The sequence below is a fragment of the Oncorhynchus mykiss genome, chromosome 32, assembly GCF_013265735.2.
Source record: "Oncorhynchus mykiss isolate Arlee chromosome 32, USDA_OmykA_1.1, whole genome shotgun sequence".
Taxonomy (NCBI): Eukaryota; Metazoa; Chordata; class Actinopteri; order Salmoniformes; family Salmonidae; genus Oncorhynchus; species Oncorhynchus mykiss.
In genome coordinates, this window is record NC_050572.1 from 16,525,076 (window position 1) to 16,542,613 (window position 17,538).

The window sequence follows — 17,538 nt, forward strand, 5'->3', positions numbered from 1 at the left end:
GGAGACGCAGAGAGAGGGGAAAGGAGAAGGAGGGACAAAGTAAGGAGGGACAAAGTAAGGAGGGAGGGAGGGAGGGAGGGAGGGAGGGAGGGAGGGAGGGAGGGAGGGAGGGAGGGAGGGAGGGAGGGAGGGAGGGAGGGAGGGAGAGAGGAGACGCAGAGAGAGGGGAAAGGAGAAGGAGGGACAAAGTAAGGAGGGAGGGAGGGATCAATAAAGAAGGGGAAAGATAGAAGGAGAGATAGAAAGACAGAAAGATGAACACAGAGAAAGAGAGATTTACTTTAACAATGCTATCAAAAATCTGAGGACTATACTGAAGACTGTCTGTCTGGTGGCTGGTGACTGTCTGTCTTCAGTATAGTGGCTGGTGACTGTCTGTCCTCTGTATAGTGGCTGGTGACTGTCTGTCCTCTGTACAATCGTGGCCAAAAGTTTTGAGAATGACACAAATATAAATTTTCACGTCTGCTGCCTCAGTTTGTATGATGGCAATTTGCATATACTCCAGAATGTTATTAAGAATGATCAGATGAATTGCAAAGCCCCTCTTTGCCATGCAAATCCCATAAAAACATTTCCACTGCATTTCAGCCCTGCCACAAATGGACCAGCTGACATCATGTCAATGATTTTCTCGTTAACACAGGTGTGAGTGTTGACGAGGACAAGACTGGAGATTATTCTGTCATGCTGATTGAGTTCGAATAACAGACTAGAAGCTTCAAAAGGAGGGTGGTGCTTGGAATCATTGTTCTTCCTCTGTCAATCATGGTTACCTGCAAGGAAACACGTGCCGTCATCATTGCTTTGCACGAAAAGTGCTTCACAGGCAAGACTATTGCTGCCAGTAAGATTGCACCTAAATCAACCATTTATCGGATCATCAAGAACTTCAAGCAGAGCGGTTCAATTGTTGTGAAGAAGGCTTCAGGGAGCCCAAGAAAGTCCAGCAAGCGCCAGGACCGTCTCCTAAAGTTGATTCAGCTGCGGGATCCACCACCAGCTTGCTCAGGAATGGCAGCAGGCAGGTGTGAGTGCATCTGCACGCACTGTGAGGCGAAGACTTTTGGAGGATGGCCTGGTGTCAAGAAGGGCAGCAACAAAGCCACTTCTCTCCAGGAAAAACATCAGAGACTGATATTCTATAAAAGGTACAGGGATTGGACTGCTGAGGACTGGGGTAAAGTAATTTTCTCTGATGAATTCCCTTTCCGATTGTTTGGGGCATCCGGAAAAAAGCTTGTCCGGAGAAGACAAGGTCAAGGGAGTGGGCTCACTCACAATTTTGCCTAAGAACACAGCCATGAATAAAGAATGGTACCAATATATCCTCCGAGAGCAACTTCTCCCAACCATCCAGGAACAGTTTGGTGACAAACAATGCCTTTTCCAGCATGATGGAGCACCTTGCCATAAGGCAAAAGTGATAACTAAGTGTCTCAGGGAAAAAAACATCCATATTTTGGGTCCATGGCCAGGAAACTCCCCAGACCTTAATCCCATTGAGAACTTGTGGTCAATCCTCAAGAGGCGGGTGGACAAACAAAAGCACACATATTCTGACTAACTCCAAGCATTGATTATGCAAGAATGGGCTGCCATCAGTCAGGATGTGGCCCAGAAGTTAATTGACAGCATGCCAGGGCAGATTGCAGAGGTCTGCAAATATTGACTCTTTGCATCAACTTCATGTAATTGTCAATAAAAGCCTTTGACACTTATGAAATGCTTGTAATTATACTTCAGTATTCCATAGTAACATCTGACAAAAATATCTAAAGACACTGAGGCAGCAGACTTTGTAAAAATGTATATTTGTGTCATTCTCAAAACTTTTGGCCTGGACTGTATAGTGGCTGGTGACTGTTTGTCTTCAGTATAGTGGCTGGTTACTGGCTGTCTTCAGTATAGTGGCTGGTGACTGTCTGTCTCAGTATAGTGGCTGGTGACTGTTTGTCTTCAGTATAGTGGCTGGTGACTGTTTGTCTTCAGTATAGTGGCTCGTGACTGTCTATCTTCAGTATAGTGGCTGGTGACTGTCTGTCTTCAGTATAGTGGCTGGTGACTGTCTGTCTTCAGTATAGTGGCTGGTGACTGTTTGTCTTCAGTATAGTGGCTGGTGACTGTCTGTCTTCAGTATAGTGGCTGGTGACTGTCTGTCTTCAGTATAGTGGCTGGTGACTGTCTGTCTTCAGTATAGTGGCTGGTGACTGTCTGTCTTCAGTATAGTGGCTGGTAACTGTCTATCTTCAGTATAGTGTCTGGTGACTGTCTGTCTTCAATATAGTGGCTGATGACTGTCAATCTTCAGTATAGTGGCTGGTGACTGTTTGTCTTCAGTATAGTGGCTGGTGACTGTTTGTCTTCAGTATAGTGGCTGATGACTGTCAATCTTCAGTATAGTGGCTGGTGACTGTTTGTCTTCAGTATAGTGGCTGATGACTGTCAATCTTCAGTATAGTGGCTGGTGACTGTCAATCTTCAGTATAGTGGCTGATGACTGTCAATCTTCAGTATAGTGGCTGGTAACTGTCTGTCCTCTATATAGTGGCTGGTGACTGTCTGTCCTCTATATAGTGTCTGGTGAATGTCTGTCCTCAGTGTAGTCGCTGGTGACTGTCTGTCTTCCTGCTTTTCTAAGCCTATATACTGTAGTCGGAGTCTGCGTCCCAAATGGCACCCTATTTCCTGTATAGTGCAGAGTCCTATGGGCCCCGGTCAAAAGGGCCCTGGTCAACAGGGTGGCATTTGGGGCGAAGCCCTGCTCAATATTATTGCTGAGTACCTGGGAAAGAGTGTTTTCCAAAAGAGACTTTACCAGAAATGAACTCAGTAAGGAAGGAGAAGAGGCTTTGACACCACTCAGGATTAAATAGGTGTGTCGCAGGGCACAGACTCGTAGCCAGAAATGAATATATTACATAAAGGCTTTTATAAACTGGGTGATCCGAACTCTGAATGCTGATTGGCTGACAGCCGTGGTATATCAGACCAACAAAACATTTATTTTTACTGCTCTAATTATGTTGGTAACCAGTTTATAATAGCAATAAAGCTCCTCAGTGGTTTGTGGTATATATATATACACCACGGCTAACGGCTGTATCCAGGCACTCCGCAAGAACAGCCCTTAGCCGTAGTATATTGGCCATATACCACACCTCCTCGTGCCTTATTGCTTAATTATATACGGGCAGAGGACAGACAGGACTAACCACACACACTCACACTGATTAACTTAAATAAATCATAGAAGTATGAAAACAGCTCAATTCATTTTCAATGAGTAATGTTGATTCAACATCTGGTAGTGATTATAGCAGACTGATGATATCATCAATGAGACTAAAGTCTGTTGTATGTATTAAAATGGTGTGAGTCAACAGAACTGGTGCTGTGTGTGAGTGTGTGTGTGTCCATTCTAACCTCTCCCTCTGTAGAGCTGATGCTGTCCTGTAGTAGTCCTCTGGAGAGTCTCTGTCTACTTCCAGCGTGGGGAACCACCTCACTCAGCTCTGGAAAAACACACAACACAACACTGATCTCAGATCGGTTTGTGGTATTATTTTTGGCATGACAAGGAGTTGACATTATAGTACAAACAGATCTGGGACCAGGCTAACAAAGGTCCTCTTGCTATAGAATTACATGAACATACTGTATAGATGAAATCTGTGATAAAAGAGAGGCTGTTGGTCATTAGGTACCATACATGTGTAGATCTATCGCAGGCCTTTACCCCCAATCTCCTTAGACTAGCGTCCTGTCTAGGGGATGTCCTTGTACATCAAGCTGCCTCACGCTACAGAAACAGGAGATAGGCTCCTGCTCCTATGAGCCGTTCTGCGTCCCACAAGCCAAGGCTACTTACTTCACTATGGATGGATTTACAGGACTGTATGAACGGTATGTAAATACACACACAAACATCCAAATCAAATCCCACACCACTATTCACAGAACAGGCCTAATCACAGAAGGGTCCCTCCCTCCACCCCTCATTCCTTCCCTCCCACCCCTCCCTCTCGCTCTCCTCCCTCCCTCTCTGTCCCGCTCTCTCTTTCCCTCCCTCCGCCTCTCTCCCCCTGCCTCCGCCTCGGTCTACCTCCCTCCCTCTCTCTCGCTCCCTGATATTGCTTAATCAACTGCCTCATTCAGTCTCTCCAGATCTGGATCAGTATTCGGAGACTGCCCACTGTCCCCTCATCAGGTCTTTTATGGATCCCGGAGATGGCAGATTAAGGGTCACTGCATCCATTATAATGGACTGGAAGAAGCCAGAGGAGCCCAGAAAAAAAGGCCAGTGATAGTATGGATCCCAAATGGAATCCTAGTTCCTACATAGTGCACTAAATAGGAAGAAGGGTGTTATTTGGGACCCAAACCATGTGTCTGAAGGACAGATTTAGTTTGCAATGGTTTACTGTTTGTTTGTTTACTGAAGTGGCATTGGAGTACAAGGTCAAAGTTCAAAGTGCATTCAGAGGTAATGCACGGTGGGTGAAAAAAAGAATAAGAGGGATTTGCAAAAGAGAAGCATCAAGCAAAACAAGCATTAATACAAGGACACGTCTCAAGCCTTTGGGTACTGTTAGTCTTAGAGCTAGTGATGACAGTATGCATTAATACAAGCCGCTTCCCAAATGACACCCTATTCCCGAATCCCTACATAGTGCACTACTTTTGACCAGAGCCAATCGGATACCATTTGGAGTGAGACACAGTCCTTGTTTGCCCCCCCCCCCCCCCCCCCCCATGTCCCTAATAAGGTAATAACAGCAGAGTTTGAGGGCAAAGGAAATAGGAAAGGAGCTGATAGGACAGATGTAGGGTGTATCTCAGGGTTTGAGTGACACTGACACATCAACCCCTCCTAAGGATGTGTCATTTCTCTCTACAGCCTCTATTGCCCTGTATTGAAATACCCTGATAGAGACTTATAGCTAAGACAGGGATACGGTGATGGGGGGGACAAGCTGTCCTTGTTTCATTGGCAATAGAGAGAAATAGTAATGGCGTCTTTGTCGGCACTAACTCCGCCATGGTTCATTGGACAGAGCCTATGAGGAAAATGAATGGCGTTTTGGATAAACGGCGAAAATAAGGTCTGTGGGGAACACAGGCTTAGGAGATCTTATATGTTTTGTTCTATGAGATAACCTTCATCAGCTAATGTCACTTTGTGAATTTTGAAGAATTTGAGTAATAATAAAAAGGTCATAAAATCACAGGCTTAATGACTCTTTAAAGGTCATGTTAACTGACTGATATTATCTCACAGAACAAAATAATTAAAATCTCCTAAGCATGTGTTAAACTCTGGCCGTATTTTCAGCGTTTATCACAGAACCCCATTATTTCCTCATTCATTTCTCTATAGGGATGGCTGAACGAACCAGAGGTAACTTGTTTCCGGGTTTTAGGACTACAAACTGGCACGTTATGGAAATAGTGTACTGAATCTTTCTCACAGTACAAGCTTAAACAATGCATCATCTACAGAGTAGGTTCATCCCAAATGGTACCCTATCCATATATAGTGCACTACTTTTGACCAGGGCCCATAGGGAAGAGAAGTGAGAAGTGGGGGATGAGCGGTTAAGAGCATTGGGCCAGTAACTGAAAGGTTGCTGGATCGAATCCCCAAGCCGACTAGATGACAAGTCTGTCAATGTGCCCTTGAGCAAGGTACTTAACCCTAATTGCTCCTGTAAGTTGCTCTGGATAAGAACGTCTGCTAACTGACAAAAAATGTACAATTAGAATGGATGGAAGATTCAGGGTCAATCATCTGAGCATAACCAGTAATGTGTATTCTATTTCCACATTGTGGGTATTACTGCCTAGGGAGGGAGCTAGACTAGAATATGACCACTGTATTTCTGGATCTCTCCATCTCCCTGAGACTCACCTCTTGCAGGGCCGGCCATCCCAGGACTCTGCTGTTGGGCGCTGTTGTTGTTGTTGTTCATCTGGATGCCATTTTGTTTCATCAGTTGCATCAGCTCAGACTCCAGGGCTGCAATCTGCGTAGAAACCGTTTCAAATGAGTTTCAGGCTTAGCGACCCATGCAGTGTGGCTGTCCAGTGGCTCCCTCCACTGGCAACGTCATGTACCAGCAGGGGAAATGTCTAATCAAGGTAGTGGACTAATGTTGAACTGGGGTAATTACATAAGGGATTTATCTTGTACTTAGACAGCTTTGCACTGTACACAGTCAGCATTGTAAGCGTATACATGTACATCAAAGCCATGTACTGTGGCAAGTATGTGCTGAATGCTCACCTAAAAAGGAATGGGTGTAATCAGCAGCATTGAGAAAATGGGAGAGGGAATATACAGAGAAAGTATAGTTACCCTGACTTGCAGTCTCTGGATCTCCTCCAGGTGGGCCTTCTCTGTATCCTCCAGCCTCTTCCTCTCTGCTTCCTCCTTCTGGACAAACTCCACCTCTCTGGAAGAAACAGAGGGCTGGGGTTAGAAGGGTGTGTTGGTGGCCCTCTGACAGGGGTGTGTTGGTGGCCCTCTGACAGGGGTGGGGTTAGAAGGGTGTGTTGGTGGCCCTCTGACAGGGGTGGGGTTAGAAGGGTGTGTTGGTGGCCCTCTGACAGGGGTGGGGTTAGAAGGGTATGTTGGTGGCCCTCTGACAGGGGTGAGGACAGGGACAGAGTGTTAGGTGGTTGGATGGTTGGGGACAGCTCCTCTCAGACGGGTGAGGACAGGGACAGAGTTTTAGGTGGTTGAGGACAGCTCCTCTCAGAGGGGTGAGGACAGGGACAGAGTGTTAGGTGGTTGGGGACAGCTCCTCTCAGAGGGGTGAGGACAGGGACAGAGTGTTAGGTGGTTGGGGACAGCTCCTCTCAGAGAGGTGACGACAGGGACAGAGTGTTAGGTGTTTGGGGACAGCTCCTCTCAGAGGGGTGAGGACAGGGACAGAGTGTTAGGTGGTTGGGGACAGCTCCTCTCAGAGGGGTGACGACAGGGACAGAGTGTTAGTGGTTGAGGACAAGGATGTGAAGGGATGGGTAGAGCTCATCTCTGTGTTGTCTCCTTTAACAGGAGTGTACAGGGGTAAGGGAAAGGGAAAGGGTGCAGTGTGTGTGTGTGTGTGTGTGTGTGTGTGTGTGTGTGTGTGTGTGTGAGATGGTAAAAGGAGAGAATCCCAGGGAGAATAGGAGCTCAGTGAACTTAATTCAGAGAGACAGTCAGACACAGACCTGCCTCTCTCTTCAGCAGGGCTGAAGGACGCAAGGCTCCCTCACACACGCACGCACGCACGCACACGCACACACACACACACAAACACACACACACACACACACACACACACACAACCATAACAAACCCAATACGGACATGTCGCATCAAGGGCAATTAAAGGCATTCAGAGCGGAGAGGGACAAAGAGGTTCTGAATGACCATAGAGATCAACTCACTGCTGAGAACGCGGCTGTGGTGTGGAGGAGAACTGCACAGGAAGGAAGTCAACACAGCTCTCTCTCTCTAAAGCAATCCTTCAACTGAGTGCCACTTGGTTAAAATGTCCTCCAGACTAATGGGTGGAATTTGTTTGTGAAATTGTTTGATAAACATACTATAGGAAAACAACAGGGTTTGAATAACATATAGTGTATTACCTAAAATAAGCAACAATTTGAAATGGCCTCTAAACTTGGACTTGAATTCAAAAACAAAGCTACAATAATAAGGTTTGACATGTCCATATGAACCAAAGTAGTCTGAATAATGTAGTAATACATTTTCAGGTTTTCAGTTGTAAACAACCAGTTTAACACTCATAGCAACAGATGACATGGACACATCTGAGTGGCTAGTTACTAGACCAGAGCAACAGATCTGAAATGTATGGTTAGTTACTGAATAGACCAGAGCAACACGTCTGGAGTGTGTGGCTAGTTACTAGACCAGAGCAACAGATCTGAAATGTGTGGTTAGTTACTGAATAGACCAGAGCAACACGTCTGGAGTGTGTGGCTAGTTACTAGACCAGAGCAACAGATCTGAAATGTGTGGTTAGTTACTGAATAGACCAGAGCAACACGTCTGGAGTGTGTGGCTAGTTACTAGACCAGAGCAACAGATCTGAAATGTCTGGTTAGTTAGAATATATTGAACCAGAATATATTGAACCAGTGTATTGTCTAATTTAGACCAGTTTAGTACCAGACTTTGACTCACTTCTGCTGGAAGTCTTTGATGAGTTTTTTGGCCTTGTTGTACTTCTTCTCTAGGGTGGTGTACTGGCACTGGGCCTCCTTCAGGTGCTCATTGACCGTGTGGCACAGGGTCTGGGCCTCGATCCAGTAACTCTCCAGCTTCAGCATCCTCTCCTTGTTCTCCTCCATGCTGGCCTTCAGCTGGCTCTTCTCCTTCTCCCAGCGCGCCTTCTCCCTCTCCACCACAGCAAGCTGGGATAGACAAGCACAGATAAGCATGGTATTACACTCACACACCAACACGGCCTACACCCACCACTAGGTACATCATTAAAAACAAACAGTGGAACACAAATACAGTATTGACAGATTTCCAAATACTGTAATGTACAGGCCAGCTGACTGACTAGACACACTATGGTATTACGTGTTGTCACGATACCAGTACTTTGATACGAGGAAGCAACGAAGCAAACAAAACACGATGACAACATTTCTTTGGAAATAGTCCTAATGTTGGAAGAAACGTTTGTTAATTTTTCAAGCTGTAGCACACAATATTTGACAAAAGTAGGTTTTAAAAAAACAAAGACTTGAGTCTGCTTTGTGTTTGTCTTTTTGCCATGGAAACTCAGGTACAGTATGATAGTCAACACTAAAAAAGAGACTGTGCTATGGGTTAAACACATAACATAAAACACATAGCACCATAATATACTTGACTTAAGGCTAATCCAGACTTCACAACGGAGAGAAACTAACAGACCATGTCCCTTCGTTGAGCTTAGTTTATTGGTGTGACCTCCTTCTAAACATTGTTATTGTATTAAGTCCTTCTACTCCTCAGGGCAACCCTCTCCCAAGGACCACCAGAGCAGCTCATGCTCAGAGTATTACACCAACAAGCTTATCTTTCAATTTCACTAAATCCACTCATTGAATTCAGTTAATATCTCTAAATCATTTCCTGCAGTTTGAGCTAAGCTGTCCTCGTGAGGATGCAGAGGGAGGATGAAGAAGAAACTGTTAGAAAGCTGTGCCTGCTTGCATGTCACTCTCACTTAACCACTGGCTCTCTCACTGCCCAGACACCTTTGACATGAAACTGCAAGAGGCAACTCTGCAGTGAAGCTAAACTGATCAAATATACATGCAATTGCCTTAACTATTCATTACTACCTTAAAATAGAAACTATTATACCCTGCACTGTCCAATGACGTCCTTTTTCCAAACATATGTATATTTCTCATGCGTATATTGCACTTAATTTGCCTTTTATACCATTCATCTTAGAGATGACAGCAGGGGACATTTCTTACCTTGTTTTTGAGCTTCTGTATCTCTGCCTCGGTGACAGTGTGCTTGATCTGCAGCTGAGGGAGTAGAAAGGGAAGAGGTCGATCTGATGATCAAACAATTTGCTGCGCAGCCTCTGTTCTGGGCTAGCCTCGTGCACACACACAACCACTGAGAAGAGCCACACAGCCCAGGCCATGCATGACAGCACTCTCTACCACTGACAGGGAGAGACTCACAGAACAGGAGACCAAGAAGGAGAGAGAGAAAGGTCCAAAGTAGAGAGGGAGAGAGAGAAAGGTCCAATGTAGAGAGGGAGAGAGAGAAAGTTCCAAAGTAGAGAGGGAGAGAGAGAAAGTTCCAAAGTAGAGAGGGAGAGAGAGAAAGTTCCAAAGTAGAGAGGGAGAGAGAGAAAGGTACAAAGTAGAGAGGGAGAGAGAGAAAGGTACAAAGTAGAGAGGGAGAGAGAGAAAGGTACAAAGTAGAGGGAGAGAAGGGGAGAGAGAAAGGTACAAAGTAGAGGGAGAGAGAGAAAGGTACAAAGTAGAGAGGGAGAGAGAGAAAGGTCCAATGTAGAGAGGGAGAGAGAGAAAGTTCCAAAGTAGAGAGGGAGAGAGAGAAAGTTCCAAAGTAGAGAGGGAGAGAGAGAAAGGTACAAAGTAGAGAGGGAGAGAGAGAAAGGTCCAAAGTAGAGAGGGAGAGAGAGAAAGGTCCAATGTAGAGAGGGAGAGAGAGAAAGTTCCAAAGTAGAGAGGGAGAGAGAGAAAGTTCCAAAGTAGAGAGGGAGAGAGAGAAAGGTACAAAGTAGAGAGGGAGAGAGAGAAAGGTACAAAGTAGAGAGGGAGAGAGAGAAAGGTACAAAGTAGAGAGGGAGAGAGAGAAAGGTCCAAAGTAGAGAGGGAGAGAGAGAAAGGTCCAAAGTAGGGAGGGAGAGAGAGAAAGGTCCAAAGTAGAGAGGGAGAGAGAGAAAGGTCCAAAGTAGGGAGGGAGAGAGAGAAAGGTACAACGTAGAGGGGGAAAGAGAGAAAGGTACAAAGTAAAGAAGGAGAGAGAGAAAGGTACAAAGTAGAGGGAGAGAAGGGGAGAGAGAAAGGTACAAAGTAGAGGGAGAGAGAGAAAGGTACAAAGTAGAGAGGGAGAGAGAGAAAGGTCCAAAATAGAGAGGGAGAGAGAGAAAGGTACAAAGTAGAGAGGGAGAGAGAGAAAGGTCCAAAATAGAGAGGGAGAGAGAGAAAGGTACAAAGTAGAGAGGGAGAGAGAGAAAGGTCCAAAATAGAGAGGGAGAGAGAGAAAGGTCCAAAGTAGAGAGGGAGAGAAAGGTACAAAGTAGAGAGAGAGAAAGGTCCAAAATAGAGGGAGAGGAGATCAGTAGGCAGATAGATAAACGTGGAGAGTGATTGACAGAAAGTGAAAGGGATATAGGAACGACATATCTGCTATAGTAAGAGAGAAGTGAAGAAAGAGAGTTGAGGAAAGTGAAAGAGAGAGAGAGTCCCAGTGAGAGAGAGTGAGAGAGTGAGAGAGAGGTCTTGGGACAGTAGAGATTACATGATTTCTCACTCAATATCCAAAACACCGCAGTGCAGCTCAGGCAATTTGTTAAATGTGTCACACAAGTGTGGAGTGAGGGACAAAATGTTCTGGTGCCAGCAGTGCTAGTAAGGCGTTTCAATCAATATTACTAGCAGGTTGGGTCCTTTAAAAAAGAAAATGGGCTCTAGAAGAAAGTAACGGCCAAAAACTACATTTCAGTCATTTGTTACTCTTTGACTTTGTTGCAATCAGGAAGGAGAAAGAGTTGTTGAACAAAGTTCCGGGCCACAGTATTAGTGATTTTAGTGTGAGGAAAATACACAAGACGTTTTTGTTGGAACTTCTGTATTTTTTAGAGTGCTGGAATATTTAGACTAATGAAATAGACAGAAGAATAGAATCAAATAAATACAATAGACAAATGAAAGGGATGTTTGAGTGACCTCTCTGAATGTCTGGTAGAGTTTGGTAGCGTCCAACTCTGAGGGGGAAATGATGTCATCTGTTTCTGGCAAATCGAACACCTCGATGCTCTTCTCCCCGTCACCCTCCTCATCCCCCCCACCGTCTGCGGCCGGCCCCGCCTCTTCCTCCTCATCAGTGGCGTACTCCCCAGTCTGAGGACACACACAGACACACACACACAACATGAGAAATGAGAACACATTCCATAACTAGTCGTACATGTCACTGGGAACACAGTGTTATGTATCTAAAGCTCGTTTCCTGTTTTCCTCTTCTCTTTTGTTGTTCTGACTTGGTCTAACTTTCATTGAGTTATCCCTTCCTATTTTAAGAAGCGCTGCCTGCCACTCCAATGTTGCATTTGATAATGAAAACGATTAATATTTTTTACAGTGAGGACAACAAGTACACCAGTGTAAGCTTTCTCTCAGCCAAGGTTGTAAATTCAGCGCTCTTTCTCAGGATGGAGGGGGAAGGCAGAGGCTCTGTAAGCTCACAATAATGCCTCCAAAACTCAACAGCACTGAGAGGATGGTTAAGTTCATAACTGATGTTTTTCCATAACTAATTAGAGAGGTGGCTGTGTTATTATGAGGAAAGGAGAGAGAGCGAAATAGACTTAGCGAGAGTGAGCGAGAGACCAGTTGTCCGGTCTGGGTACAGGATGACAGGGGTCCTGTCAAAGTGAGAGGGACAGGGATGATTGAGGGATGGGGAGTTGAGGAGAGGGTCAAGGTTGGGGGGGTAGGTAAAGCTGGGGGATAAGGTGAGGAAGAGGGATGATTGAGGGATGGGGGTTGAGGAGAGGGTCAGGGTCAGGGTTAAGGAGGTGTAGGTAAAGCTGGGGGATGAGGTAAGGTGAGGAAGGGGGATGATTGAGGGATGGGGGATGAGGAGAGGGTCAGTGTTAGGGTTAGGGGGGGTGTAGGTAAAGCTGGGGGATGATTGAGGGATGGGGGATGAGGAGAGGGTCAGAGTTAGGGTTACAGGGGGGTAAGTAAGGAAGAGGGATGATTGTGCAGTATGAGTGGTCTAGAACACAGCCACAGCAGGATACTCTATGTGCTTCTCTTCCCTACAGCCTGGCAGCCTCACTAAAGTGATCCAGACAGACATGCTTATAAAGAGGAGTTGCGCTCTGCTGCAGCCTGCAGCAGCCTCAGATCTGGTTGCAGAGAGCCAGGCAGGGAGAGCCAAGCAGACCCAGGGCCTGCTCTACCCAGGATCGAATGACCCATCCTGGCATCCTCTCTCTGGTCCTCCTGCCAGAATCACACTGGGTGATTGACACCTCAGAAACACTGGTGCTGGAGCTTACAGAGATGGCGAGCAAACAAACATAGACACACATTATTAGAAACATCTGGTGCTTGCTTTGTCATGGTACAGCAGAAGATTTCTCTCCTGCTACTCTCAACACATATCTGCTATAGTGCATTTATAGTGTGTGTGTGTTTACATGGCTGACGATCTGGACAGACATCTAAAGCCTAGTTGACTTACTCAGGGCTGACCAGTCAGAGATTTAACCCTGTGTGTTTTCCATGTGGTGGTGGGGGGGTGGGTGGGGGGGGGGGGGGGTCTCTCTCTCTCTCTCTTGTCGAAAGTAGTGCACTATATAGGGGATAGGGTGCCATTAAGTCTTACAGTCTGACAGCACACAGTATAATAGTGATGATCCTATTTAGGTTGCCATTTTCCCTTTTGGTTTGGTGGGTTCTTGTCTATGTGTAGTTAGTTGCCTGTCAGCACTTGTTTATATAGCGTCACGGTTCAGTTTGTTGTTTTTATGTTAGTTCGTTCAGTGTTCATTCTTATAATAAAGAGAATGTAAGCATACCAAGCTGCGCCTTGGTCTCCTCCCTACGACGGCCGTGACAACATCAAGTTGTAGTAACTTTGTGATTTATTACAATAGCAACATTCAAATAGTTTTAAAAAGTTTTACTTTTTGGGGATCTGTATTCAAATAGTTGTAGCCACCTTCAAAGTAATTATTTGTTCTCCTTGAAGAATACCCTGAACAAAAATATAAACGCAACATATAAAGTGTTGGTCCCATGTTTCATGAGCTGAAATAAAAAATCCCAGATCCATCCACCTGACAGGTGTGACATATCAAGAAGCTGATTAAACAGCATGATCATTACATATGTGCACCTCATGCTGAGGAAAATAAAAGGCTCTGTCACGCCTGCTTCCACTCCCCCTCTCTGGCGCTCGAGGGCACCAGGCTGCCCTTCATTACGCACACCTGTCACCTTCATTACATGCATCTGCCCAATATTGGACTTACCTGGACTCCATTACTTTGTTGATTGCCCTTCTATATCTGTCTGTTCCTCAGTTGGTTCCCCGTGTCAGCATTATTGTCCATATGTTGTTTTGTTCCCCCTGTCCAGACACTGCTCTTGTTTTGGTTTGATGGCTGTTTTCCATTAATGTTCACTCCCTGTACTTGCTTCTGGTCTTCAGGGTCGAGCCTTATAGAATGCTGACACCACTAAAGGAAGCATCAGGGAGTTTTTGTTTTTTGTTTTGGTTGGTGATGTCGGGTCTGGGTGCCGTCGTCGATGGAACCAGGGGTGCCTCAGCTAGCCCGTCGGCTTCCACACCTTAGCTGGCTTGAGAGGTCTTCTTGCCCCGGTTGGCTCGGCAGATGCCCACCCCACGTCATCCTTCACCCGGCCCATCAGGCTTCCACGCCTCAGCCGGATTGTCAGGCTCCCACGCCTCAGCGGGATCGTCAGGCTTTCACGCCTCAGTGGGATCGTCAGGCTCGCCGGGCTCCCACGCCTCAGCCGGCTCGTCGGGCTCCCACGCCTCTGCCGGCTAGTCGGGCTTCTACGGCTCAGCCGGCTCGTCGGGCTCCCACGCCTCAGCCGGCTCGTCGGGCTCCCACGCCTCTGCCGGCTCGTCGGGCTCCCACGCCTCTGCCGGCTCGTCGGGCTCCCACGCCTCTGCCGGCTAGTCGGGCTTCTACCTCAGCCAGCTGTCCAGCTCCCATGCCTTGGCCAGCCTGTCAGGCTCGCCCAGGTGGGAAGCTGGGTGGCGCCCCTAGATGGGGGTGCTGTCATGTCTGCTCCCGTTCCCCCTCTCTGGCGCTCGAGGGCGCCAGGCTGCCCTTCATTATGCACACCTGTCACCATCATTACGCGCAGCTGCGCAATATTGGAATCACCTAGACTCCATTACTTTGTTGATTGCCCTTCTATATCTGTATGTTCCTCAGTTGGTACCCTGTGTCAGCATTATTGTCCTTATGTCAATTTGTTCCCCCTGTCCAGACAATGTTCTTGTTTTGGTTTGATGTCCGTTTTCCAGTAAATGTTCACTCACTGTACTTGCTTCTCATCTCCAGCATCGATCCTTACAGTCTCAAGTTTTGAAGGAGCATGCAATTGGCATGCTGACTGCAGGAAGGTCCACCAGAGCTGTTGCCAGATAATTTAATGTTAATTTCTCATAAGCTAATGTCATTTTAGAGAATTAGGCAGTACGTCCAACTGGCATCACAACCGCAGACCCCGTGTATGGTGTTGTGTGGCTGAGCGGTTTGCTGATGTCAACGTTGTGAACAGAATGCCCCATGGGGGTGGGGTTATGGTAAGGGCAGGCATAAGCTATAGACAACGAACATAATTGAATTTGATCTAAGGCAGTATAAATGCACAGAGATACAGTGACAAGATCCTGAGGTCCATTGTCGTGCCATTCATCTACCGCCATCACCTCATGTTTCAGCATGGATCGCAAGGATCTGTACACAATTCCTGGAAGCTGAAAATGTCCCAGTTCTTCCATGGCCTGCATACATACCAGACATGTCACCCATTGAGTATGATATCGATTTCAGAGGTTTAAAAAGGAACAGAAAATAACCATTTCTTTGTTGGAACCATAACTTTATTTTTCACCTGTCTTTGTGATTGTCTCCATGCCCTTCCAGGAGTCGCCCATATTCCCCATTATCCCCTGTGTATTTATACCTGTGTTCTGTTTGTCTGTTGCCAGTTCGTTTTGTTTTCCCTCTGTTCATGTCACGCGATTGTTCCTGTTTTCTAGTTTCCCGGTTTTTACCTGCCGTCCTGTACCTTTGCCCCACCTATCTGGATTACTGACCTCTGCCTACCCTGACCCTGACCCTGCCTGCCGTCCTGTACCTTTGCATCACCTATCTGGATTACTGACCTTTGCCTACCCTGACCTGACCCTGAGCCTGCCTGCTGTCCTGTACCTTTGCATCACCTATCAGGATTACTGACCCCTGTCTGCCTTGACTTGTCTTTTGTCTGCCCCTGTTGAATTAATAAACTGTTGTTAATTTGATGTTATCTGCACCTGGGTCTCACCTGAAACGTGATACTACTTCACAACACTGCCAAATGCCATTCTAAATTCCTCTCTGATTTTCTATCTATCTAATCATGATGTGCTGGATGGCGGGGTTACATACATATATCAGACATATACAGTATATTACCATACATATATCAGATATATACAGTATATTACCATACATATATCAGATATATACAGTATATTACCATACATATATCAGACATATACAGTATATTACCATACATATATCAGACATATACAGTATATTACCATACATATATCAGATATACACAGTATATTACCATACATATCAGATATATACAGTATATTACCATACATATATCAGACATATACAGTATATTACCATACATATATCAGACATATACAGTATATTACCATACATATTTCATACATATATCACCAGACCTGAGCCTATAGGATGTGCATCACTCCACTTAGATACATGGTGATTAACCCGGCGTCTCCCACCTCCGCCTCTAAATGGGGCTTAAATATAGACCCTCAGCCTCGCAGCCATGGCAACGCGCTACCATTATGGAAATGGTGGCTTTATTGTCCTCCAGCCTCCTGACCCACTAATGATGAGTGTATGGTAATGGGCTTTAGTGTGTGCTAGAACAAACACAGGCAGGAAAACATGTTGGCAGTCCATCAAACACAGGAAAACCGCCCTAGAGGCTTTTTTTTTAAGTGAACGGCCACATTATTCTTGAACTATGTTTAGCAATGCCTGATTTGACATGACATAACGACTACCACAACCACAACTCATGACCAAGATTGACCTGTTGTAGAAGATTGGAGTGCAGTGTGACCACACAGGTCTGTCGTTAGTATGGTGAAACATATCTGGGCCGTATGTATAAAGCTTCTCAGAGTAGGAGTGTTAATCTAAGTGGCGTGTACTCATGGATGCCAAGGGAAGCCAGGCTTCCCCCAAAAATGTACCAATAAAATACAAAAACATACAAAAACATCTTTCGTTTCTCTGTGTTTCATAATTTTCCTTCAATTCACAAGAGGCTGAATGTATCTGACTGGAGAAAGCATCTGAGTGAGCGAAACAGCGCCCCTGTGTCTCTGTATGTGTAATCCATTTATCTGATGCTGTCTAGCCAAAAAGAGGATGATATTGCTGCCGCACGTATAATTGAATGCAAGGGAAGCCAGCGAGCAATTGTACTTCCTTGATAAAATTTTGTAAAAAGAATAATGGCCATTCAGCATTGAGCTAAACTGAGTAAGCTCAACTGTGAATGGTCCTGACGCACCAAAAAAAAGTGTCAAGCCAGTTTGGATATGGCTTCACACCAATCACATCACATCAAGCCAAATGTCATTTGACAGAAAAAACTTGAATTGCTGCATCGCGTTGTGTTGTTGTCCTCCGGTGGCTAGCTAGCTAAAATTGTCCCTTTCCTAAATTAGGCATGGACGGATATATGGATTTGGACTGGTTTTACTTCATTTTCCGTACAATGATTATAACGGTGATTCTGATCCGACCATGAATTCATACATTATGCCTCTGGCCTTAGAGGATGGAAGCTATATGTAGTAGGCTAATGTTAACTAGCTGGCTAATCATTGCCCATGAAAGGAAGTTAGGCTAACGTGCAACAAAAACTAGGACAACAAAGGCTTCCCGGGTGGTGCAGTGGTTAAGGGCGCTGTACTGCAGCGCCAGCTGCGCCACCAGAGAC

At 45.7% G+C, this 17,538-nt stretch overlaps 1 protein-coding gene across 5 annotated transcripts in view; it reads right to left on the reverse strand.

Annotated features, from left to right (window-relative positions):
• Positions 1-17,538, reverse strand: part of LOC110489394 (neurabin-1) — an 89,312-nt gene that overhangs the window by 9,285 nt on the left and 62,489 nt on the right. For all 5 annotated transcript variants that reach the window (XM_036971344.1, XM_036971345.1, XM_036971346.1 and 2 more), the window contains exons 7-12: positions 11,452-11,625; positions 9,499-9,552; positions 8,201-8,430; positions 6,359-6,455; positions 5,912-6,026; positions 3,427-3,515 (exon numbers count right to left, since the gene is read on the reverse strand). In XM_036971344.1, coding sequence (XP_036827239.1) covers positions 3,427-3,515; positions 5,912-6,026; positions 6,359-6,455; positions 8,201-8,430; positions 9,499-9,552; positions 11,452-11,625 — 759 coding nt within the window. The remainder of the gene's footprint in view (positions 1-3,426; positions 3,516-5,911; positions 6,027-6,358; positions 6,456-8,200; positions 8,431-9,498; positions 9,553-11,451; positions 11,626-17,538) is intronic.